General features: G+C 36.1%; 2 protein-coding genes across 5 annotated transcripts; one reads left to right on the top strand and one right to left on the bottom strand.

Annotated features, from left to right (window-relative positions):
• On the bottom strand, positions 640-9,963 carry LOC109232446 (kinesin-like protein KIN-12B). Of its 2 annotated transcripts, none has more exons than XM_019398219.1 (16): positions 9,418-9,961; positions 8,702-8,839; positions 8,430-8,513; positions 8,207-8,332; positions 8,049-8,108; positions 7,910-7,963; positions 7,691-7,783; positions 6,815-6,910; positions 6,392-6,537; positions 5,403-5,552; positions 5,151-5,280; positions 3,813-5,042; positions 3,632-3,730; positions 3,397-3,549; positions 2,516-3,316; positions 640-1,170 (listed from the first exon to the last, which is right to left on the bottom strand). In XM_019398219.1, exons 1-16 carry the CDS (start codon positions 9,751-9,753, stop codon positions 859-861), a joined length of 4,008 nt encoding a protein of 1,335 aa, XP_019253764.1. In that variant the 5' UTR covers positions 9,754-9,961; the 3' UTR covers positions 640-858. The 2 variants fall into 2 exon arrangements, with proteins under 2 accessions (XP_019253764.1, XP_019253765.1); XM_019398220.1 differs by lacking the exon at positions 640-1,170 and adding an exon at positions 1,185-1,448 and having other exon boundaries at positions 9,418-9,963.
• LOC109232445 lies at positions 15,211-19,231 on the top strand. Of its 3 annotated transcripts, none has more exons than XR_002068967.1 (3): positions 15,211-15,386; positions 17,229-17,374; positions 17,456-18,054. XR_002068967.1 is itself a non-coding variant. In XM_019398218.1 (3 exons), exons 2-3 carry the CDS (start codon positions 17,233-17,235, stop codon positions 18,745-18,747), a joined length of 576 nt encoding a protein of 191 aa, XP_019253763.1. In that variant the 5' UTR covers positions 15,212-15,386; the 3' UTR covers positions 18,748-19,231. The 3 variants fall into 3 exon arrangements, 2 of the variants coding, with proteins under 2 accessions (XP_019253763.1, XP_019253762.1); XM_019398218.1 differs by lacking the exon at positions 17,456-18,054 and adding an exon at positions 18,314-19,231 and having other exon boundaries at positions 15,212-15,386; positions 17,233-17,374; XM_019398217.1 differs by lacking the exon at positions 17,456-18,054 and adding an exon at positions 18,314-19,231 and having other exon boundaries at positions 15,212-15,386.

Raw genomic sequence — 23,687 nt, 5'->3', positions numbered from 1 at the left:
TGGACTCTCTGTTCTTGGCTTCCAATACTTGCACAAAAATGCAATGGCATACTAGTCTGAGCCACTTGAAGATTGCCCCCTATCCACTTGACACCAAAACCAAGCAAATAAATGATCTAAGCTACTAGTAAACATCCATGTTCCTTCTTAGTATCTTTCTACAGTTCCTATTGTCTCTACTTCTCTTCTGGGTCCTACCCTATCCAAATAATACACAGTCCAAACTTTTCAAAATAAAAAATAATCTCACTTTACCACATTTCGTACCTGGTACGGTGATGATATGAGTTGAGCTTAAGTGAAGATGTGAGGATTCATATCGCCGATCTCAGCTTGTTTGGGATTGGGACGTTATCACATTTCAACACCTACATAAAGATATAATTTTATATGTCTTGTAAGGATAAATATATTACAAAAAAATGCTTGATTCTCACTTTCCTTGATGCATCCATTGAAAACAGGATAAAATATGTACAAGGTATGAATCCTTAATAAAATTGTAGAAACCTTGATAGAGATTGAAATATACCTTTGTTGGAGGCTTGAATCCAACACTTGTATCAAGTCCAAATTAGTCATCACTAGCAGTATGCCAGAGCATGTTGATATCTGAAATTAAAAAGAAAGAACAAGAGCTTGGGCAGAACCAATCATTTTTTTTTCATTCACATTGGGCAATTTTAGAAATTGGATACAGAGCTTGATTGATTCAATGAGTTGTTCATTTCACAATTGGTAAGACAATTCCTATCATTGAAATTTGAAGAGAAAAGCTACACCTTTCGAAAAACCATATAAACTAACACTATTATTGGTACATACAACACACCACCTTTACATCAAACATTTCCTAGTTTATATGTTGCACCTATCATATCCCGAGAACCAAGAAGAGGGCTCTCCTAAATTTGTTAAATCCTCTTCTATATTGTAATTTGACTCGAATTCTTCTGTCCACTGCTTATCACCTCTATTATTCATCTCCCCTACTTCATATGTTGCTGTCGCGGAATTATCATATAGGGCTTCTGATCTTTCTTCTTTAGGTTGAGATGATTCTTCGAGTAACTTGTTCAAATTGTAGATCTCCTTTTCATGTTTCTTCTTCAGTTTATCAATCTGTTTGTAAGCCACGTTAGCTTCTTGCTCTGCTTCAATGGCTCGTTTCTGCATAACATTAAAATTTAATAGAGAACTCTGGCCAAAAGTACATATGCAAGCAAGAGTAACGTGCTTCAGGGCAACCAAATGACGAAATATAAGCTGTTTCCATATAGAAAATTCACATCCAACGTGATTAAATATTTTAACACCAATAGCTCAAGCTAACATAGCCAATCTCTTCGGTGGATGCACTACATAATTCACTGTCAATGAGCAGACTCTTCCTTCTGGAGAACCAAGTAATCAAACATAAAACAGATCCAAATGCCTATCCGACATAGCTGTAATAATTTCAAGAAAAACAAGGAGAGAGATAAAATACTGCAGAAAAAAGTTTGTAAGAGATCAAACAATAAAAACATTCTATCTGTAATCAGATGAACTGTCAAGTTATGTAATCAGATGTGGAGCATTTTCCCATCCGTAATCTCAACAAAACAATTCCTACAAATGTATATCTAACATATGCAGCCTAACGGAAAAGAAAAAACAAAAAGGACAGACACATAAGCTTCTTCTGAAACATGATGTCAGCTCAAAAAGATCATGTATCCTGTGTCGAAATAATAGCATACTCTTTGTTTAATATGATCCCACTGTACTTATCGATATAGATAGAGATTCATCAACTTTATTTCAACTCTCTAACAATCCTGATCTATTTGAATGCTTAGGTTCTCTACATCTCTAACTAGAATACAGAAACTCCTAGAGTAAGTTTAAACAGCTAAACTAATCCCAACTAGCTGGTATCACCTATATGGATCCTTTTATTCCCTTTTTTTATGTTCTTAGCTTATTTATACTTTGAAAAGAAAAATTAAATAGACAAACAAATTAATACTACACATTACACGTCATTCAATAAGATGTGGCATTGGTCACAGATTACGTGGCGCATAGTAAAAAGGCATATAAGCATGCCAAAATCTGAAGAACGAGGAAGAGTGGCATCTGTTCAGATAAGTCAATAAGATATTTTCCTTATTATGGGAAGAAATCAGTAAGATTGATTATAAAAAAAGGTTTTCCTTTTTACGAGACAGAAGCAGGATCTCTCTGTATGTCTCTAACCCTGGTTGCAATGAGATTAGTTCAAATACTCGTTAACCTCACTTACATAACGAGCCTTGAATTACAGGGATACATTTACGGAAAAGCATTCAAAACGCGAGACTCTTTATGTAGAAAATTAGAATAGGATAGGATATATAATGATGCAAGGAGTAGCATAATGAATAGTTGACTGTAAACGACCTGGAAAGCAAGCTCTACTGCTGCAATGATGAGAAAATACATGCTGATAAAATAAAGTGCAACTAGGAAATGAATGGTTCCAAAAACTCACCTCAGCGGCTGCAATAGCTTCTTCTGCCTCTTTAAGCCGCACAAGCAATTCACCAGCCGCTTGTACAGCTTCAGCAGTATCCCTCAGTTGGGCCTGAAGCCCCTTATTTTCATCCCTAAAAATCCGCCTCTCCTTTTCCCTTTCGACTTTTAGAGCTGAAATTTCTGCAGCAAGAGCATTGATAAATTTGGATTCAGCACCCCTGACTCCTGCCTTTGCAGCTGCTTTCTTGACATCCTCTACACCATCTTGGATCTTCCTATGCCTGATAAGCAATTGCATATGTTTCTCCTCGAGTTCAGCATACTGTTCAAGCATGCGTGCATGTCCCTGCATTGCCATCTGCATTGCTTCTTTTAGCTCTTCCGAGCACTTTTTCTCCAAATCTAGTTCTTGTTTATGCTTTTCCGCCATGCTGCGGCTAGCTTCTAAGTCTAACCTCAGTTCTTCTACAAGAAAAATCCACTTACTTTCTGTTTCAGCCCATTGAATCCTCTCCCTTTCAAGTCTCTGTTCAGCACTCGCCTCAGTTGACTCTGGAATAGTGGATAAAGGCGAAGGCTCACTTGACTCAGATGGATAAGCTAATTGCAGAGGTGAACTTCCTCTCTTGGATGACTTTGGTGAAAAATCTACATAAAACTTGAGCTGGCTTCTCAAATCCTGAATCTCCTCCAGCAAAACTTCCCTCTCACCTAAGTCAAAGAAGTTACGATACCGTTCCAGTTCATCTTGAACTCTTCTTAATTCAATTTTCGCACTTAAAATTTCTGGATGATTTTCATATTTCTCCTTCAGAAGCTGAAAATCATGAGTTAGATATGTATAGCAGGAGGAGAAATCGTAGATATCAATAGCCAAAGTTCAAGTCAGACATATACCTTATGCTCATGAGTGAGTGATAACAGTTCATCCTCCATGAACTCGTCTGTTGGTAAGATTCCATCCATTAAGCTCTCAAGGCGAACAATCTTATCCTCCCGTGTTTGGCCAATAATGGCGTTGCATTCTCGCTCATGTTTGTATTGTTGAATCTGCCATTGGTTACAAGACATGTCAATGATCAGAAGGAAATAATGAAAGTAGAAAGTGGAACAATTGACCAATCAAACCTACCAAGCGGTTGAGTTGCATGATCTCAGAAGTTTGCTTGGCACATATTTCTTCCAGTGCCATCTCTCTCCGTATTGCTCCTGCCAAAACCTTTTCTACTGCCTGTAAACAAAGAAAATATTGTCCATGAATAAGTACTTTACAGATTACAAAAGCCAAAAATTCATAAAATCTTCAAACTTACTTTGGGTACTTGAATCTTGAACTTTCCGCAGGACTGTGATTCATCAGCAGGTACCAACTGTGATCCATCAACTGGTACCAACTGCATGTTTGACTCATTGTTGGCATCTTTAAGATCTTGCTGGGAGTTTCTTGCCTTACATTTACCACACAAAAATATTGAATCTCTGATACTTGTTTGGACGCCCACATCTGCCTTAGCAACTGGTATAATTGCTCTAATATCAACAGGTTTGCAAGAAAATCTGAATGAGGACCGCCTCAAAGATGTATTTTGGTGATTACTTATAATTTCAAGTCCCCTATGTAGACTAGCAGCCAAATGCTCAGTTGACGTGAAACAACTTTTACTTCTCTGATTAGGTTGAGAGTTCAAACAAATACTGTTAGAAGGCTTTGCAAAGGACAAATGTGGTGCGTCCAACTTACTCTCTCTAAGATCCTTCTGAGAAGCACTCAGCATCGATGATGTCCTAAGACTTTTCCTACTGCTATTAACTCTTGGTGAAACGCTTGGAGTGGGAGACTTTAAAATGGGAGATTTATCATTTGTAACTATGCTAAGGTCTGTACAAGCTGCATCACCCTCCGAGCATTTAGAAGAGTTTTCAGGAGTTCTTTCATTGTAGCCTTCACATTGCTCTGAGGCTGTTTCTTCTACCTGTTCCCTTTTTACTCCTTGATGCAAATTAATGGCCAGCGATGGAAGACACTCTACTTCAATAAGCTCTCGAGAAAGATCACTATCAAGCCTCTTCGACATGGATTTCTTCAAAGCGGCCTCAACATTTTCTTCTTCACAACTTTGATGAATTGATTCTCCAGCCATGGAACAATTATCCAAGTTCCTCACCCCAGCACAATCAATAACTTTGTTTTCAGGTTGGACATGTTCAGATACCTCTTCCTCCATGGTAACGTCTGTATCCTCGGAACCTTCCTCTCTCTTGGCTGTGTTATGCTTTTCTTCATCACGTTCTTCAGGAGCAACAACCAAGGAACTCCTGGACAGAGTTTTTCGCAAGATTCCAACCTCTTTACTTCCTTCTGGTAAGAGACCTAATAGTTCAGCTTCCTCAACAATTTCCATTTCTGTGTCACCATCATCATCTATTGGACGTTTGAGGCTGAATTTCAAAAGATTTAAGCTTCTACGTGCATTCCACCCCGATGAATAATTTCCATTTTGATCTGCTTGAGAGCCATTGGTCTTCACTCTTATCAGCTCATCCTGTAATGAGGAAGGAAAATAAGGCATTCATTCAACCAAGACTCATAAGCAAGGGACTACGCCGATCATTAAGATAGATATTAACAACAAAAGGATTTAAGTGTTTGCCTTTAACTGTCGTATAACTTCCCTCAAGACATTTACATCATCCTGCATTTCCTCATTGACAACTGCCTTATTCTTGATTGCCTTTGCGCGCTGGGCAAATCTCAGGGTACTGAAAGTCTCACCCTTACAACTGCATTACCAAAAAGAGTAAAAGACCCTAAAAATTATCAACAACTAAATAAAGTGAAATGATTTGAAGTGCAAACTTTACGAGAATGAAATACAAATAAGGAAAGTACGTCCTGCTTCTACCTTGGGGCTGGAGAAATGGCACATATCATTGCAAGTTTTGCATTTCCACCAAGAGATTCTTGTAACAAAAAAGTCAACTTGGAATCTCTATAGGGAATGTGCCGATGCTTTCCTGTTTGGGAAACTTCTGCTAGAATGTTTATCAAGTTTCTGTAGATCTCAAAAAAAAAAAATTGTAATCAGAACCAAATGTGATAAATTTAACCTAAAACAAAAGGACAGAAGGAAAAGATGAAAAGTTACAAATTTGACACCCTACGTAAGGCAAAAATAGTAATTCTTGAAAACTCTTACATGAAAAGGAAGCTTCTTATTCCACTATGTTGCTATTCTACAAATAAGGGAAACGGTGTTCATGCTATGCTGTATAACTTTGGCAGGAGATAGAAAGGGACAGAAATAGTCAACCCAGTCTCATAATGATTTTTAGTTATAGGAGATAAAACAGTAACAATCAGTCAGGCACCCCACTCTCTTACACACAATTTGAGATTTGATAAGATTTATATCATTTACTTGGAAACACTCTCTGACATCAATGAATATCTCATGCACTCGCTCTAGAGGATCCTGCCCATGTTCATTGATAACAGGTCTCAAATGTCCAGATTCCAGGAAGCTACTATTGGACACGGACTTTTCTAGCAACCCCTTTTCAAAGAATGTCTTTCACTTGAAGATTAAAGACCAACTCTTTTCCCTGTCAACAATGTACATAATCGCACCAGGAAAGCAAACAACTACCAGAAAGACAATTCGATGGTGCAGACTCTTCTTTAACCAAAAGATAGAGGAAATTTTCCTATGGTGCCAAGGCCAAGATCGCTGAATGAAGTAAAATTTGTTACATCATTAAATGGACCAAGTTCCTTCCTTCTTCATTCAATTAGCTAATGGGAAATATGAAATGTGTGTTTATGGCCAGTAGATGAAGTAGTTAGCTTTTTGATAGCCAAACCACAGAGAATTTGTTCAGCTTAAGAACATACCCCAGCTGTGACAGAGAGCGATTGATGTTCCCAGCTTCCTTCAGGCGTTCTCCAGCTGCACCAGTTAGCTTTTGCCTTTCTGACCCGGCAAGATCTACGAGATTTATCCTACTCGACTTCAGGCAACTTAAGCCATCGGCCATCCTCTGAAAATAAAATTTTATGTAAGACCAACAGCAAACATTTTCAAATCTCAAATACAACAGACGACTATGTATTATAGCAAGTTTTTCCATGCACCGTCACAGACACCTCAATATGTAAAATTTCTTTACAACCAAAAATGACAAAGAACAGACCACGCATAATTTTGTCGCTGCTATTTTTAAAAGAGATAAGATTTTGTTGTAATAAAGAATCGTAAAAGGTCTATAGCATCGTTACAAATCAAATGATAGTCACAAGGACACAAGAAGCTATTACCTTGCATCGTGATTCAACAACACAAGTAAATACACTGTGAGAACGTGAACTCTCAGCATTTATACTAGTAGCGCCAGTTCTCCTGTTTGACAAGCCCTGTAATATTCATTCAGCAAGTTCTATTAGCTTCCTCTAAGTACATCAGGCCATTTTCATAAGGCTACTCCCAAAATACAAGTAAAAGAAGTAGAAGAAAAGTGCATATGAGACAATTTGACACTTATCTCAGATATCACTTGCTAAATAACTGACTCTACTTAAAAAAATACACAGGTTGAAACCTAGAGTATTTCTTTACTACAGGTACCAGACAGAAACTTCAAATAAGAGAGAGGACAAAAAATCAAAATATGTTACGCTCTCACTTTTTAATGTGAAGCATAACATTGAAAAAGAAAAGAAAAAGACAACAACAAACTGCAGCAAGGATCAACAAAGGGAAGGCCATTAGTTAGGGATATTAAGACTTTTGCCCTTACTCTTTTAGGAAATGACAATAATGAGAAAGGGTGGAGTAAGAGAAGCCCTAAGCTCTACCCATTGTTCCAAACTAGAAGATAAGATCAAGTTTCTTTAAAATACATGGACATTTCAATATTCAAGGAACAGAGGAATACAAATGTAGTCGCATTTGATTAAAAAAAACATACATCCGTAGCTAAACAGGTTTTTATTTCTTATCTATTGCATGATAAGGTTTCACAGAATTCCATTTTGTAATCTCATCTTTCAATGGTGGTGCAGCCACCTCACAAACTACTAACATTTACTGCACAACAGTTGTCGTTTCTTGGTTCTTTTATCTGTAAAAACCTAGATGTGAATGCATTATTCTTCTATCTAATAAAATGTAACAAAAGAGACAGCAGTCTGAACCTTCATCAAAAGCTTTGTCACATCCTTCATGGTAGAAACACATTCCTCGGTCAAATTTTCAACATAGACACCAGTCCTCACATCTTCCCTAATCTGAAAAGTGAAGCCAATTAAAAATTATTATTATGGATTCCTCAGAAATTAGAAAATGAATGCAACGTCAGTATATGGTGTAGTTTCCTTCTAAATAATACATCATTATATGTTAGTCCCTTCTACCTGGAGGTTTCTCTGACTGGGATCCAACAAATCAGTGATTTGTTCATTGTATATCTGCAAGTTATGAGAATTAAAGAACTTATAAGAGCTATGTAGCGACCTTTTACATATTTCAAAGGAATCAGCCAGGTTGCCTAACCTCAAGAAAAGAGCATCGACATTGATACATGAGCTGCTTGTCAGAATGTTTGATTTGTTCCTGAAAAGAAAATGAATTGACTGCGACAGTGAACATTTATACAACCTACAGTATATCTGGAAAAAACAATTCATATAATAAGACACAACAGAATGTACCTCCTGAATTCGTTCAAAAAGTCGTTGGAAAACACGTGGCGTTAAGCCTTGTTGATCATTTGCCAAGTTTCCTTCCAACAAGGCGTTGGCTGGCCCCCATATCGTGTATGTCTTTCCGCTACCAGTCTGATTAAGGGGACATGTCGGCAAAAAAATTTCAATAGAACATTCAGAATCCTGCAGTTCATATTTAGCATATCACATAATACGAGGCTAAAGTTACCTGCCCATAAGCAAATACTGAGCTGTTAAATCCATCAAGGCAATTTTCAACAAGAGGAGCTCCCACAAGCTGAAATATATCTAGCTGAAAGAGCAATAACAAAGCAGAACCAATCAAATTTAGCTGATATCTCCGACCGAGCACACATCAAATTCGAATATATCAAGTGCAAAGATAAAAAAAAAACAAGGAGTAATCAAGCACGCTTATTTTCAATTTTTATGCAATACATATCAAATTGATCTCCTTCACAAGTAAAGCATTACGTTTACCTGTGTTGATTGGGTGTCAGCAATAGAGTCAAATGTAAAGGTATGTCCCGATATTGACAAAGAATCATTAGAGACCTTTTGGACAACAGTTTCACCCTCTTCCTCATCCTTGATTGGTGGCCTCATCCTCACTATAACCTGATTTTCATGGAAAACATTGCAACAAAATCATTCCAGGACCTAACATAACTACCATAAGCTCTCAGATTAAACTACTTCGCACCAAAAAAAAGTAAAATTTTCAGCAAATATGTTCAGCAGAATCAATATTATCAACTAATAAAATTCATCTTTCCATCATATCGAAAGATTGAACTCAAATAAAGTATCACAATTGATGACAATTCAGTTTAATCGAAATTTCATAAGTAACAAAAAAATTCAAGAAAAAAAAGGAAAGAAACTGAAATTCACATTTTCAATAAAGTCAGAGTAATTTTTCGTACATTCACCTCAGATTTAGTGATAAAAATGTTCAATCAAATAAAAAATTCATGAACAAACAGTTAATTTTCAAGAAATTCCTTGACCAGAAACAACATTTCGCAGAAAAATCAACTAAAATTCATTTATTAAAAAAATATCAGATGTAATGACAATTTAGCTAAATAAAAATTTCATTAAAATCAACAAGGATCAATTAATTTTCAAGCAAAAATAAAAAGTGAAATTCACATTTTCACTAAAGTCAGAACAATTAATTTTCTAGAAATTACTTTGACGCCAGAGTCAGAAGATCCAGCAGCAACGGCGGCACCGTTCTCCGATTCAACACTGAGCTTACGCTTCAAAGGATTGGAATTAGGGTGCCGAGGCGGCAACGGACTTTTCATCTTTAACAAACCGGAAACAACAGCCGGTGAAGAATTCAGATCTAAATTAGGATTAGCATTCTCTTTAGACGACGATGACTTGTTCTTCCGGTACGGCGGTGGCGTTAGCCATTTCTGCGGCTGCTTCGTAGTAGAGCTAGGCTTTGGACTCGCCGGCGGCATAGCTTCGTGATTCTCCCTTAAGATTGTGCTTCTTGGTTGTTGTACGGTGTGCTTCATTCCTTGTACAGGAAAAAATGGTGGATTTTAGGGATAGGGTTACAGAAGACTCAGAAGCGAATGAAAAGAAAAGAAACTAGCCGTTGAAGAAATGATGAGATTTGAATTTGAAATAGGGAAAAGAAGAAAGGGGTAAAAAGTGCTGGGAATTATCTAAGCCGTTGATTCTGATCACACGGTTGAAAATGCAGGATTCGAACCGAAAATGAATATATTAAAAATTGGGGTTTGAAAAGTGATAATTAAATGTGTTGGATCTAGAAGTGGAAGAAGACAAAAGTTAAAGAGAGCGTCTTTTAAAGAGGGAAATTTTAGAAAAGGTGCTGTTTGGTTAGATCGTGATGATGGATAGTCAAAATATATATTATCACTTTTAGTCCGCGACAGAAACTATTTATATTTAATAGCCTAAAAAATATATAATATTTGTAAAATTTTTATATATAACCTAGAGAATTTATATATACACAAAATAATATATAAATTTTATATATTTTTTCGACTATTATTTTTCCGGTTATATAGTGTCATTTTTCCAATTACATTTGTCGTAAAACAAGTCAAATACTTGGGTTTTTTTTAGTTTAAACTATGTATAGTGACAATATTTATATAATAACATATGTTTATATAATTTGTTATAACAATTAAAATTACACTGATAGTATTATATTTTACATTGTCATGGATCGTGTTATACATTTAAAAATCTAATGTTTTAATCCTTTGGCTCTTTGCTCTTTATTTAACTGTTGTTGGTGAATGCATACAAGTTGTTTGATAAAATGTCCTTGTATTAGTTTACTGTATGTAAAATGAAAGAAACAGGACTGACTTGAGGAACAGTCTAAAGAAGTAAGTCCAAATCATGTTGTTTGGTCATACTGAAAGCTTTTGCTATAGTTTACTTTAGATCCTCTTTAGCTCATAGCAAGAGTGCGTAGATGTCTAAACCACGTCATGTCAGTATATTACATTTATTAGCCTCGGTGGAGGACAAGATGCGGGAAGCGAGGCTCAAATGGTTCGGGCACGTGCGGAGGAGAAGCCTGGATACTCCGGTGAGGAGGTGTGAGCTGCTTGCTTTAGTGGGTACGAGAAGAGGTAGAGGACGACCTAAGAAGTATTGGGGAGAGGTGATCAGGCAGGACATGGCACGATTGCAGATTTTCGAGGACATGGCCCTTGATAGGAAGGTCTGGAGGTCGAGCATTAGGGTTGTAGGATAGAGTGCTAGTCGAGCTTCTCCTTCTCTATTCCGGGGGTGAAGCGAGTTTGAGTAGGTTGGTCCTTGACGGCTTGTGGTTAATGTAGAGTTCACACTAACCTTATTGTTTTCCATAGCTCTGGACCTTAGTTGCGGGTTATTGTTATTGCATGTCATCTATTTTATGGTTTTTAGGATGCTGTCATTATTTCTATGATTATGTTGACGTTACTGATGAATTGTCTTTTCTTGTTTTCTTGTTTTATTTCCATCTTCCTGAGCCGAGGGTCTATCGGAAACAGCCTCTCTGCCCTATCGGGGCAGGGGTAAGGTCTGCATACACTCTACCCTCCCCAGACCCCACTTAGTGGGACTTTACTGGGTCGTTGTTGTTGTTGTTGTACTTATTGCTGCTTTGTTACTTCAAAAATGATGAGACCTCATCAACAATGATGTCTTCTCATCCTCTGGACTTTCTCCATGATTCTATACTTCAAAGGGCAACACGGTGCACTAAGCTCCCGCTATGCACGGTGTCCGTGGAAGCGTTGGATCATAAGGGTCTAATTGAACGCAGCAGCTTTACGCTACATTTCTGCAAAAAGGCTGTTTTAACGGCTCGAACTCGTGACCTGCTGGTCACATGACAGCAACTCAATTACGCGAACGTTCCCCTTTCATGGTTCTATACTTCAATACGTACATTGTTGCGAACTGATTAGGTTTGCCTATTTTATTGGACTAGCATTTAGGATGGACTGCAATACCCAAAAGACTACTACATATTTTACTGGATCTCCTACAACAAGAGACTGCAATCGCATTGTTTGTACATGCTTCAATAGTGTGTCAAATACTGCTCAGGCTGATAGGAGAGGCTCCAATGAGAATTTAGCGTCTTGCCTACTTCAATTCCTAACACCTCAGTTGCAACAGGTAACGCCTCAACTTTGCTTCCTTTTCTGATGCTGTAGTATTAATGAACAGGTAGGTGTAGGTTCAGGTCACAAAATATCACTTCTATAAAACTGGCATTTCAAGCTTTTTTGCACGAAGCTAGCTAATCTATATTTCATTCCTTTCTTTCCGTCCTATATGTTATGTTCATTGAATAGAATAAGTAAATAATGTATTTACTTCCTGTGATAATGAAAAGCTAGTTGCTTTCTCTGTAAATAGGAGTTTTCGCTATTCCTTGAACCGAGGGTATCTATCGAAAACAAACTCCCTATTACCTTCACAAAGTAGGGATATAAGGTCTGCGTGCACATTACCCTATCCAGACTTCATTTGTGGGATTACACCGAATTTGTTGTTGTATGGTGTGAAACCTCTTAATTCTTGATTTTGTGATTTTTATCTCTTGAAATATATGTAGCCATATTTCCATAGACGATGTTTAGTGGGCGTTTGGACATAAGAATTGTAAAATTCCAAAAAAAAGTAAAAAAAAATAAATTCAAGTGAAAATGGTATTTGAAAATTAGAGTTGTGTTTGGACATGAATATAATTTTGGGTTGTTTTTGGAGTTTTTTAAATTTTCGTAAAATTCCAAAATGCATCTTCAAGTGAAAATTGGAAATTTTATGAATAAATGCCAATTTCGAAAAAAGTGACTATTTTTCCAAAAAAGGGGGAAATATTTTTGGAATTTTTACCTCCTATAGCAAAGGTTGATACCTTATTTATTTTAAATAAATACCCTTTTAAAAAATTATATTCTATAGCTACCTTTTGATTTTTATAGCCAAATATCTATTTATGATTACCTCTTACTCTTAAGCCATAAAATACTCTTTGTATTATTTTTCTCTCTCATTCTTTCAGATTTTCTCCACCCCCTCTCTCTCTCAACGCCAATCTTTCTCCATGGTTACCTCCTCTCTCTCTCCGCCTCTTTCTCCATGTATGACGCCTTGCTGATGTGATTAAGGCCAGCCCCAACTCAGCTCAGTAAAATTAAGGGCTGTAAACCCTAATCTAATTAGTCCATGCTTATCGATTTATCCCTATCGATTAATCAATAATCCTTTAATTTATGCGAAGAGACCACACTCATGGGTACACGTACACAGAGCTATGCAAAAGCCATGAAAGAAGGGTTTTGATTCGCGTATCGGCGGTTGCTTCTGCTCAGGAAGTGACCTCGGCTCCGGCACCATCGCCAGACCAAGGCGGCGCGTTTTCACTACCGGCTTTTGGTGAACGGCGGATTCGCCGGAAATTAGGGTTTTTTCTTGAACAAAGACGACGGAGTTTGGGGCTGAGCAACTTGATTTTCTGTTAATATATTTCAATGTATTTTCATGTATTTCATTGTATTCATTGTCTTTTTTTCAATTGTAATTCAATGTATGTCATTGTATTTCATTGTATTCACTATTTTTTTTCCATTGTATTTCAATGTATCCCGCTGTATTCTATGTATTTCATTGTATTCACTGTCTCGCTATATGCCATGAATGTATTCATATATTTTTTTTAATTAATATAATTTATGTATTCAGATGTATTATATAATTTCTCTGAAGATTGCTATGTTTTTTGGGGTATTTTCGGTTGAGAATCTTTTTTATAACTGAAAATACAAAATTTGTGTGTTATAATTGAGTTTGTTGAGTTATATTAGGAGTCTATTATGTTAATTGATTCACTTTCCGTTTTAAAAACAGTGTAATCCCCTATTTCACGCAGTGAATACAGTCGAATACAATAATCTGTCCAGCTGTAATCCCATGTTTCACTCCATGAATACAGTCGAATACAAGAACTAATTAGCTGGACTTCCCTGATTCACGCCTATATTTGCTATTGTATTCATGAATACAATAGCTTAAATACATCAAATACATCTTATAACCGCAGAAAAGGTATCTTTAATCCGTAATATAGCAAATGGTATCTATAGATGGCTAATTACTACTAAAAGATAGTGCTTTATGAAAATTTCTCAATATTTTTTTATGTCCAAACGTGCTCTTAATGTGTCTATATCAGTTCTTTTCATTATTTTGCAAGACTAATCTGTATTGTTTTTTTCAGGGAAAACCATCTTACATAGAAAACTAACAAACAGAAAGAACAACATAAGAAATGAAACCCTTCCAATTTAACCTTCTTTCAAATAAAAATTGCAATATTGTTAACCTCATCTACTAATCAACAGTATCTAATCCTAATCAGTCTCAGCCTCAGTAAGGCTAGCAAATTCATCGATCCTAGTACTGTGGCTATCTGCCAAAACTGGCCACAGCTCAAAGACATTCCTTAGCACCATCAGAATGCTGCAAATAATTGCTGCCAGCCATGTCTGCCATCCACACTTATAATCCCTCAAAGAAAGGCCAACAGTAACGGCAGACAGCAAGTTAAAAATCCCAAAGTCACTAGTCACTGGCTTAATTAGCATGAGCATGAAAAACACATAAACAGTTGAACCAAGAAGAAACATATGTATTAATAAGCCAATGGATTCTTGGCTGTTTACTATCATTCCCACCCACAGTCCCACAAATGGTCCAACATTGTTGCATGCACGAGCATATTTAGACACAATAACTGTACTTCTTGACTTGACGATATCAACATACTTTTTTCTTAGTTCTTGAGCGAATAACAGTAGAGTTAATGGAAAAAACATGAGAGCAGCTATAGTGTAGCAACTCAGTCTAGCTTTTCCAACCACATTAAATGAACCTAATTCCCAAAGCAAAAGTATCGCGGAAATAACATAAGCAAGCAGAAAGAGAGAGTGCCACATCTTCTGTTCAAGGTTCATCTTGCTAAAAATGCAATAACAAAATGAGACTTGAAGAGAAATGTGTGTTTGTCTTAATATTTTTTTCCTTTTCTCAGAATAGGTTTATTTATAGACATACCATACGCTTTTAATTAAGCAAAAGATACATAATATTCCTGCCCGCGCAATGAAAGGAATGACTACAAAATAAAAATTACACGTTAATTTGGGCTTATGGCTATTCCTACCCGGGCAATGAAAGGAATGACTACAAAATAAAAATTACACGTTAACTATGGCTATTCCTAGTTTCCTACTCCGGGCAATGAAAGGAATGGCTACAAAATAAAAATTACACCTTAATTATGGCTATTCTTACCCGGCAATGAAAACGAATGACTACTAATTAAATAAAAAAATTACCGCTTAATTATGGCTATTACCATAAGTGACTCATGCCATCATATTACCGTACTATAAATAGTAAAGGTGTAAGAACTCTTGGAATTACGTATTACTCCACTGTTTAAGGATTAGTCAAAAACGCCAAGCAAATTTTTATTTTATTTTTCTATTTCTCGTTCCTTTCTTTGGCAGGAATATAACTCCTTCCCCTTAACCCTCATTCTCGTTCTTTCTCTTCTCCTGTTGAAGGTCGCAGCACAATTGGGATCTTTTTCGTCAAGGTAGTTGAATTTAATCTATTATTATTATTATTATTTTTAAATAAATAAATTAGTCAGAGTTTTGCAATTTGTATAATTTTTGAGTTTTCAGACCTTTTGCAGTTTTTCTCTAATACTTCTACACAGTTGTTTATCCCCCTCCTACATTGTTTATTCGAAGCAAATTTTCAGTCTTTAAACCCTAAAAGAACATATAAAAGTTTAAAACAAAAAATCCAACCTTTAGTCCTGGTTTTTGCAATTTGTTTAACATGGTTTAATTTCTATTAAAAAAATAAATATTCGAAAGTGGTATGATTGGTTGTGTTTTCTGATGACCCTTTGAAGTTTTTTAGGTAATCTAATCAGTAACGTTTCTGCAAATTTATTATATGGGTATTAACTTTTAAGTCTTTACTAGTGTTTAAGGTAGTGTTATGAAGTTGATAAACCTGTCTTATTGTGTGAATACTTTATGATCATTTGATATCTCTGGCCTACTTATGAATTAGTTGTATATTGTTGATGTTGCTAGCCCCTTATATTCAACTTCTTTTGCCAAAATTGCCATCTGCATTTATTCTTTTCTAATTCTCCTTTGTTATCTATGATTTAGATTCCTAAGGCCTCATTTGTTTTTTTAAGATTAAGACGTCTGAATCTGGATATATATCTGAATATCAAGATGTATATTAAGATTAAGACATCTGAATCTGAATACACATCTTAATATATTCAGAATACTAGATGATTAAGACTGTTTGATTTTTAACATCTGAATGTATAAAAATTATCTTTATTTGAAAATTAATAAACATAAAATTCAAATGAAATACTAATTAATCTAATATTCTATCAATAAAATATATAATTTTTTTAAAATATGGTAGTTGCTGGTGGTGATAGCTAACGGTGGTGCTTGTGAATGCCGACTAGAGGCGGTGGTTGGTGGTAGGTTTGGTTGATGGTTGTGGTTCTGGGTAGTAGTTAGTGGTGATTAGAAGTGGTGGCGATTATGATTGAGGATGGTGGTAGTGAGTGGTGATAGTTAATAATGGTGGATGGTGGTGGTAGCTGTGATTGAGGAAGGTGGTGGTGGGTGGTGGTAGTTAATAATGATGTGCAGTGCCGGTTATAGTTGTTGATGGTGATGGGGCAGTTAGTTGTGGTAGTTGAGGTGGATGAGTGTTGTTTGTGGTTGAGAATGATGGTTGTGGGAGTGGTGCGGTTGGTGAGTGGTGGTAGTCGATTATGGTGGCGGCTATCATTGAGAATGATGGTGGTGGTTGAGTATGGTGGTGGTGGCGGCATGGTGGTAGTTGATAATGGTAGGCAGTGGCGATAATTAATAATGAATATGGATGATAGCATCTTAATGAAATTAAGTCTCTGTTATGGATCTTAATCATACATACCTATTCAGACTCATTAAGTGGTTGCAAAGTAAAAAAAACAAACACACTTAGTGATTAAGATTTGAATAAATAAGATTCAGACTTTAAAAACAAACGCACTTAATGTCTGAGATCTGGATGATTAAAATTCAGACCTCATTAAGTGCAAACAAATTAGGCCATCCTTAATTGTTATTTCTTGTTATCAGCGCTTTTTACATCTTCTCTTTAGCCGAGGGTCTTCCGGAAACAGCCTCTCTGCCCTTCCAGGGTAGGGGTAAGGCTGCGTACATTCTACCCTCCCCAGACCCCACTTGTGGGAATACACTGGGATGTTGTTTTTTTTTTTTTTTTCTTTTTTTGCAGTTGTTAGTGAAAAAACAGCTTCTTCAACATATCCTTCTCCTTAATTTTATCCCTTTCTTGTAAGACGGCAAAATATAAATCAATACATGAAATCTATCTGCAGCCAGATGGGTGATGCTATCCCTCTATGTGCCTCTCCCTGTGGCAATGCGACGGTTTGCTATCAGAAGGGCACGCAGAGCTTGAAGGTCGTGGTTTCAATTTACAAGAAGATTAGGCTTCCAGAGGCATTTGGCGGTCAATCAGATGGTAAGTCTTTTCACCTAAAGATTGTGTTTCTTGACTTGAAATTATGTGTTTTAATCCTAGAAATCTATCACATACGAACAGATAGTTAACTTGGTAGTCTTAATGAGAGGGATAGAGCTGCGAATCCAAGCAAGGCAGCTCAGCAAAGTATCGAAGTATCAGCCCAACTCTATCTCCTGGATCCCGCTAGTACCAGGAACAGAGTCTGCACGGAAATGTGCAGATAATATGAGTACGATAATTCACGTGTACTTAATAAGTATCATGTCTATCCCTAACGGGGTAGTGGACGTACCATGAATATTCCTAGGATATCTTCTAGGATCTTTCAAATTTGGTACATAACAGTAATTTTCTGGTGCTTTTTGAGATGGAATCCATTTGTATATGATGCTTGGTACTGGAATCAACTAAAGTAGGGTGTACAAACACTTTTAGACTAGTGGACTATTGGACAAATTTCATATAGCAGAAAGAAGCTGAACTCAAGGAATGTATACACAATGTAATAAGTTGGACAATGTAGTCAGTGTGTTATAATCTTGTCATTGATATTGCCGTAAATTTATGAATATTCGTGGGAGCGGATGTAATTTTAGTGTTTTTCTAGTTTGGATGGCAGAACAATGCCACAACTTCTTTGCTGATATAGTTTGGAGACGAGAAGTTACTTCTTTTTAGACTTTGAAAGTGGTGGTTCTTATTGCAAGTTGCCCTCTCCAATTGTGCTTGTTCATGGTCTTGGTGTGCTTGATTTTGTGTTTTCATAACTTTCTTTGAGATGCTGAATATGTTGCTCGGACTCTCCGAAAATGTGGCAGGATACGTGTCGGATCCTCCAAAAGTAGTGCATTTTTGAAGGATCCGACACGGGTGCGGCTACATTTTGGAGAGTCCGCGCAACATAGGCTAAATATGTTCTTCTCGTGTTTATTTCAGGGGGTCTTGTAAGGCTTAAAGACATATGGTGGCTTAGTTATAGTTACTTTTCCTTCTTGTGTATAGTCGCTGCCCTCCTGAATTTAGAACATGATACGGGAATTTTCACGTTCCTTTTCATGGTGGGTGGCTTTATAATTCATTTTACTGCGCACTATTCTGTTGTTTATTGGCATCGCGACATGCCTTTCCAGCTAATTGGTGCCAAGGCAAAATTTATGATCGAGGTCATTCCTGTGATGACTGCAGCAGCCCTGCATCACCTTTTGGAGTTCAATTACGGGTATCTCGCTCTATTACTAGGTTGCACCACATATTTCTATGTGTTTGGTCACTTCATGCACGTATCATATGATATCGTGGAAAAAGACTTATTGCTGGAATTAGTAATGCAAGTTCTTGTTTACATGGTGGACGGGAGAATTGTTAGTTAGAGCTTTGGCTTTGACCTTCTGCGTTGGTTTATGCTTCTATAGATACATGATATATTGTGCTCCCGAAGTACCTGAACATCCTAAAAAGGAGTCGGAGCGGCTGCCTGTCTGATTTGGAGGTGTCCTTGGTGTAACGGTAATGTTATTTCCGCGTGACCTATAGGTCTCACTGGTTCGGCCGTGGAATCAGCCACTAATGCTTGTTTTAGGGTAGACTGTCTACATCATACCCCCTTAGAATGCGGCCCTTCCCCCGACCTTGCATGAATGAGGGATGCTTTGTGCACCGAGCTAATTTTTTATTTATAGCTTATCTTGTGCCCTTATCACTGTGTAAACCATATCAATTGTACGTCAATGGAGAAAAGGAAGAACATTTAGACACAGTTTCCATCAGGGTTCAGCACATTTTTATTAAATATTAGACTGAATGAATTTGCCTCTATGAAAGGGCCCCAAAAATAGAAAGTTTTGGTTGTCTAAGTGAAAAATTGGACAAAACATTTAGAAAAAGCGTCTCTTGTGTATCTAACTTTTTTTTTTTTTTATTGAATAAAGTTCATTTATTGAAAGCAGTAAAGTAGTTCAACAGCCCTATCTCCAGGTCGCGATTTGAAATCTTGTATCAAGGTAATTGAATATAGGATTAGATTCCATTTTTGCAATTTATGTTTTTATTTTCCCTATAAATTAAATAAATCAGAATTTGCACTTTGCATAAATCAGATCGTTTTCCTGCTTCTACATGGTTCCCTTTGTTTCCTTTATTTCTTTCTCCTTGCAAATTTTCAATCTTTGAAACCTAAAGCAGCGAAGCGAGTATTTCAACTTTATGAGTTCTAAATTCTAGGATAATGACATCGAGTGTACATATTTAGTGAATTTCATAATATAAAATATACGATCCGGACAAAATCAATCGGATTCGACTGAACCTGTGTCTGGACAAGATAGAGTTCATAATTATTTTTTCACCCAAAAAAAAAAAAAGCAAGTACTACATGGGTTTGAGATTCAAATGTCCAAAGTTGTCATTGAGATTCCTTTTGTGATAGAGATTTCAATAAGAGAACAACTACTAAACTAAATAGCACCTATACTTGTGCTATTTTGTCATGCCGGTCCCCAAATTAAACAATTTGCCAATTGAACACTTACACTCCTTCAAAACGTGTATAATAAACGCTTATGATAGGAGGTTGCAGTGTGTGTAATACAATCTCCTCCACATTGGCTGCCACGTCAAGAATATTAAACCATGTAGGCTCCAGGTCATTTATTATGGCCACATAGGAAATAAAACGGGAAATGATTATTATCCCCTCGAACCCAAATTTTTCCCTCATTTTAATGGAGGAAAATCAATGGCGGAATAGAAATTGAAAATGGCGGAAAATTAATGGCGGAACAGAGACTGAAAATGGAGGAAAATCAATGGCGGAACAAGGGTTGTTGGTTTTCTCCTCTGAATTTCAAAATTTAACGGAAAAGAGCCTGTAGGTTTTGCACTTAAGAAAATAACCTTCCAATTGAGGCTCAGATCTATAATATTGATGACAAGGCAAGAGATTGGAGACACCGCCATGGCTACAAACACTGGTTGCAAGTTGTCACCGTCCGGGTCATCCCGCCAAGTTACTCCACCAAGCTACATTGGTGGAGTAAAACGATTAAGAGAAAGACACTTATATTGACCCTTAAAGGTGCTACTTATTTATTTTTTATTCTTATTTTAATGATTTTTTCTTTTTCTTTTAATTATTTTTTGTTCAAAATGTTCATATTCACGCTCATTATCCGCGTGAATTACACTCACTTTGTCCAGCTCAACCATTATTTGCCACATGTGCTTGGTCAACGGTCAGAGTGGTTTAAAATATAAATTTTGAACAAGTTAAAGTGTTTGGATGAAAAAAAAATAAAGTAGGATGACCGGCATAACCAAGTGGGACAAGTATAGGTATCATTTAGCCCATTTTGCCTATAAAATATAATACAACTAGCCACACACTCACATAATCAGCTGAAGTTTTGCTTTTGCAAATTTAAATGCTATTCAAGATTGATGTACACGTATATATATATAAGAATCTTTGATTAAGCATGATAACTCTAGACACGTGTGTTTGGTAAAGAAAAACATATTTTTTTTTAAAAATAAACCATTTTTGCTGTTTGACGATAATATTTACCAAGTAAATATTTTTTTACCAAATCGGAAGATATAACTTCCTTTACAAATCATAAAATCATCAATAAATGATCACGGAATGGATAATATACAAAGAAAAACAACGATAGATGGATAATATTGTATATCAATATATTGTTAATAGTAGGACTGTATTAGGCCTAAGAAGTTAAATATTAACAGCATTAATTACACAAGAGTATACTAGTATGTGCCAAAAGATATCAATTTTACTATATGGTACTTAATTTGTCCATATCTCCTTGCTCAAAGGGTGGGGTTTGGATGGGGGTGGAGATGAAGAGGAGGAAATTATGAGCAACATGATGGAAAAATCTTTGAGCTTGTAAATTGTTCTAATATGTTTCAAAAAAAATTTCATTAGGTAAAATACATTGCATCAAAATATATTTATACATATTATTTCATTAAAGTTAATCTATTGTTGTAAATTAAGCGTAAATGTTAAAATCAAACTCTTTAAATTTACAATCCATCTACAATATAAATCAAAAAAGAACTACCAAACATTATTACTGAACTAATTGGGGGGTGGGAATAATATTAATTATTAATAATACAATATATTATGGGCCGACAAAGTTGCACAATTCATGCATATGGAGCAGGTATTAGACTTGTGATGTCTACTCCATCTACGAACATATTTTTCAGTGGTCGAACAACATTACAATTATAGTATTAACCAAATAAAAATTTAGTGCTAAGCCAAATTATTACAAAATAAAGACATAAAATTACTTAAGACAAACCTCTACCAATTTCTCTCCACATGGGCTCTGAAAGGAAACTAACCCTAAATACATTACAAAACACTAACACAATATTTGAGGAAACAACATACCAAATAGTCATGGTCTCGAAAGTGGCTCGTGCGCACAGTAGAATAATGCAAACAACCGCTGGCATAATAGTTTCCAAAGCATATCTACCATATTCTCTGACGGAGAAACCGAATGGCAGAACGCAGAATGGGTAAAATAAACCGAAGTCTGTAGCAACCGGTCTCAAAAGCATAAGCATGAAAAAATTGGAGATCGATGCAGTAAGAATAACCCAATACAGCAAAGGACTAGCCAAATCACCTTTTTTGTAGTCCAATGCGAAAATAACTCCAAGCATCTCGAGCGGCCCTACAATGGTGCAGAACTTCACATATTTTGGTTTGATCAAACCAGGCCAATTAAGCACACGAGCCTTCAAACATTCTGAAGTTACCACCATGACAGAAAGCCCCAAGCATGACCAATCCCACAGTGAAGTTGAGCCAACTGATGTCTTGATCCACTGTTTGGGCATCAAATATCAGGAGCCATGCACATCCCAAATAGGAGAATACAAACAGTAGAAACCACAAAACTTGTTCCCAATTCCTCATTGCACCCACCTGCACCATTTTTACACACACATCACACTAGCACTCTACTAAACTCTAACACAAAATAAACGTAGCCAGATTATATTCCACAGTAAAGTAAATCCCAAATCAACCTATTCAGTAAGTATTAAACAATACCATTTTTCAACACCATCTTAGTACTAATACTATTATACTACATAAATCTCAAACATTTATATTGAAGGAAATATTATTAACAAAAGTTTATATTACATTGACACTGAATAAAAGTCAGGTCCAACACTGTAATCTATCATAATAATTGACTTCTATTGCTGGTGAACAGCATGTTAACAAGATTTCTTCTCGTAAAGTTAACAAATGCAAATAAAAAAAAAACCGAAAAAAATAAATACAAAGGGAAAATTGGAAACAAAAGATAAAAGATGATATCATGTGTATCTCTGGATTTTCTACTTCTATAAACAAATCCCACAAAACTAAGAAACCAAGCAAATAGTAGATAAGAAACTCATTGCAGCATCAGGATTAAGAATCCATCAAATTCTTCCGTCAAAATCAAAACTTTTCAATTTCTTTCACCTAATTCCGTGATTTTCGTACGGTCACTTAACAATCATACCTGGCTTAATTAACAGATTATTAGGTATTTTAAAACTATGTGCATTTTCACTTTTTATCACTTTTTAATTACTCGATTATGGCATTATGGAATTATCTTGAAACGAACCATGTATGTACGAATCCGTTTTATTTAGTATGCTAAAAATCATGTCACGCGTACATGTACACAATTAATAACACTTTATTATTTGTTAAGATTGTTTGGCCAAAGTCACACGAACGCATACCTTGATTTATTTTTGGAATCATAATTATGTTATGCGAACGTATACATAATCACGATAGTAGATTAAAGGCGCGCCTAAAACATTCTACGCAGATTCATGGGTCAATTATTTATTATCTAAAGTTGAGATTGTGTGTGAAGGTTCTACAATTATGGAGTGTGTTTTGGACTTAAAGGTCGTACTAATTTGAAATCAATTGTTAAGAATGTTGAAAGGGCGCTTCTGATTAGGGAATGGTTTTTGAGCGGACAAGTGAATCCACATTTGGGTATTAAACGTTTTAACAAATTAAAGGTATTTTCTCTTAGCAAACTGGGTTCAGCAAGGATTAATGGGTGAAATTCAAATATAGCCAGAATTACAAGTGGTAATTGAAAAATAGTTACAGTTTCAAAAGTAATTGAAATTTAGCCAAATTTTATGTAAAGATAAATCCGAACGAAAACACTGTTCAAAACCAGAAAAATATTCTAGCATAATATACTGAAGTTCCGTGATAATATACTGGAGTTCCAGC

The sequence above is a fragment of the Nicotiana attenuata genome, chromosome 9 (assembly GCF_001879085.1).
Source record: "Nicotiana attenuata strain UT chromosome 9, NIATTr2, whole genome shotgun sequence".
Taxonomy (NCBI): Eukaryota; Viridiplantae; Streptophyta; class Magnoliopsida; order Solanales; family Solanaceae; genus Nicotiana; species Nicotiana attenuata.
The sequence above is the reverse complement of the archived record's forward strand: the minus strand, read 5'-3'. Positions and strand labels throughout refer to the sequence as shown.

Excerpts from the sequence above, each read along its gene's own strand:
- LOC109232446 (XM_019398219.1), bottom strand. The coding sequence starts at position 9,753 with ATGAAGCACACCGTACAACAACCAAGAAGCACAATCTTAAGGGAGAAT. Across the intron at positions 8,840-9,417 it reads CTTCTGACTCTGGCGTCAAA|GTTATAGTGAGGATGAGGCC; the intron begins GTAATTTCTAGA and ends CATGAAAATCAG. Across the intron at positions 5,043-5,150 it reads AAGTTATACGACAGTTAAAG|GATGAGCTGATAAGAGTGAA; the intron begins GCAAACACTTAA and ends TCCTCATTACAG.
- LOC109232445 (XM_019398218.1), top strand. The coding sequence starts at position 17,233 with ATGGGTGATGCTATCCCTCTATGTGCCTCTCCCTGTGGCAATGCGACG. Across the intron at positions 17,375-18,313 it reads ATTTGGCGGTCAATCAGATG|GGGGTCTTGTAAGGCTTAAA; the intron begins GTAAGTCTTTTC and ends TGTTTATTTCAG.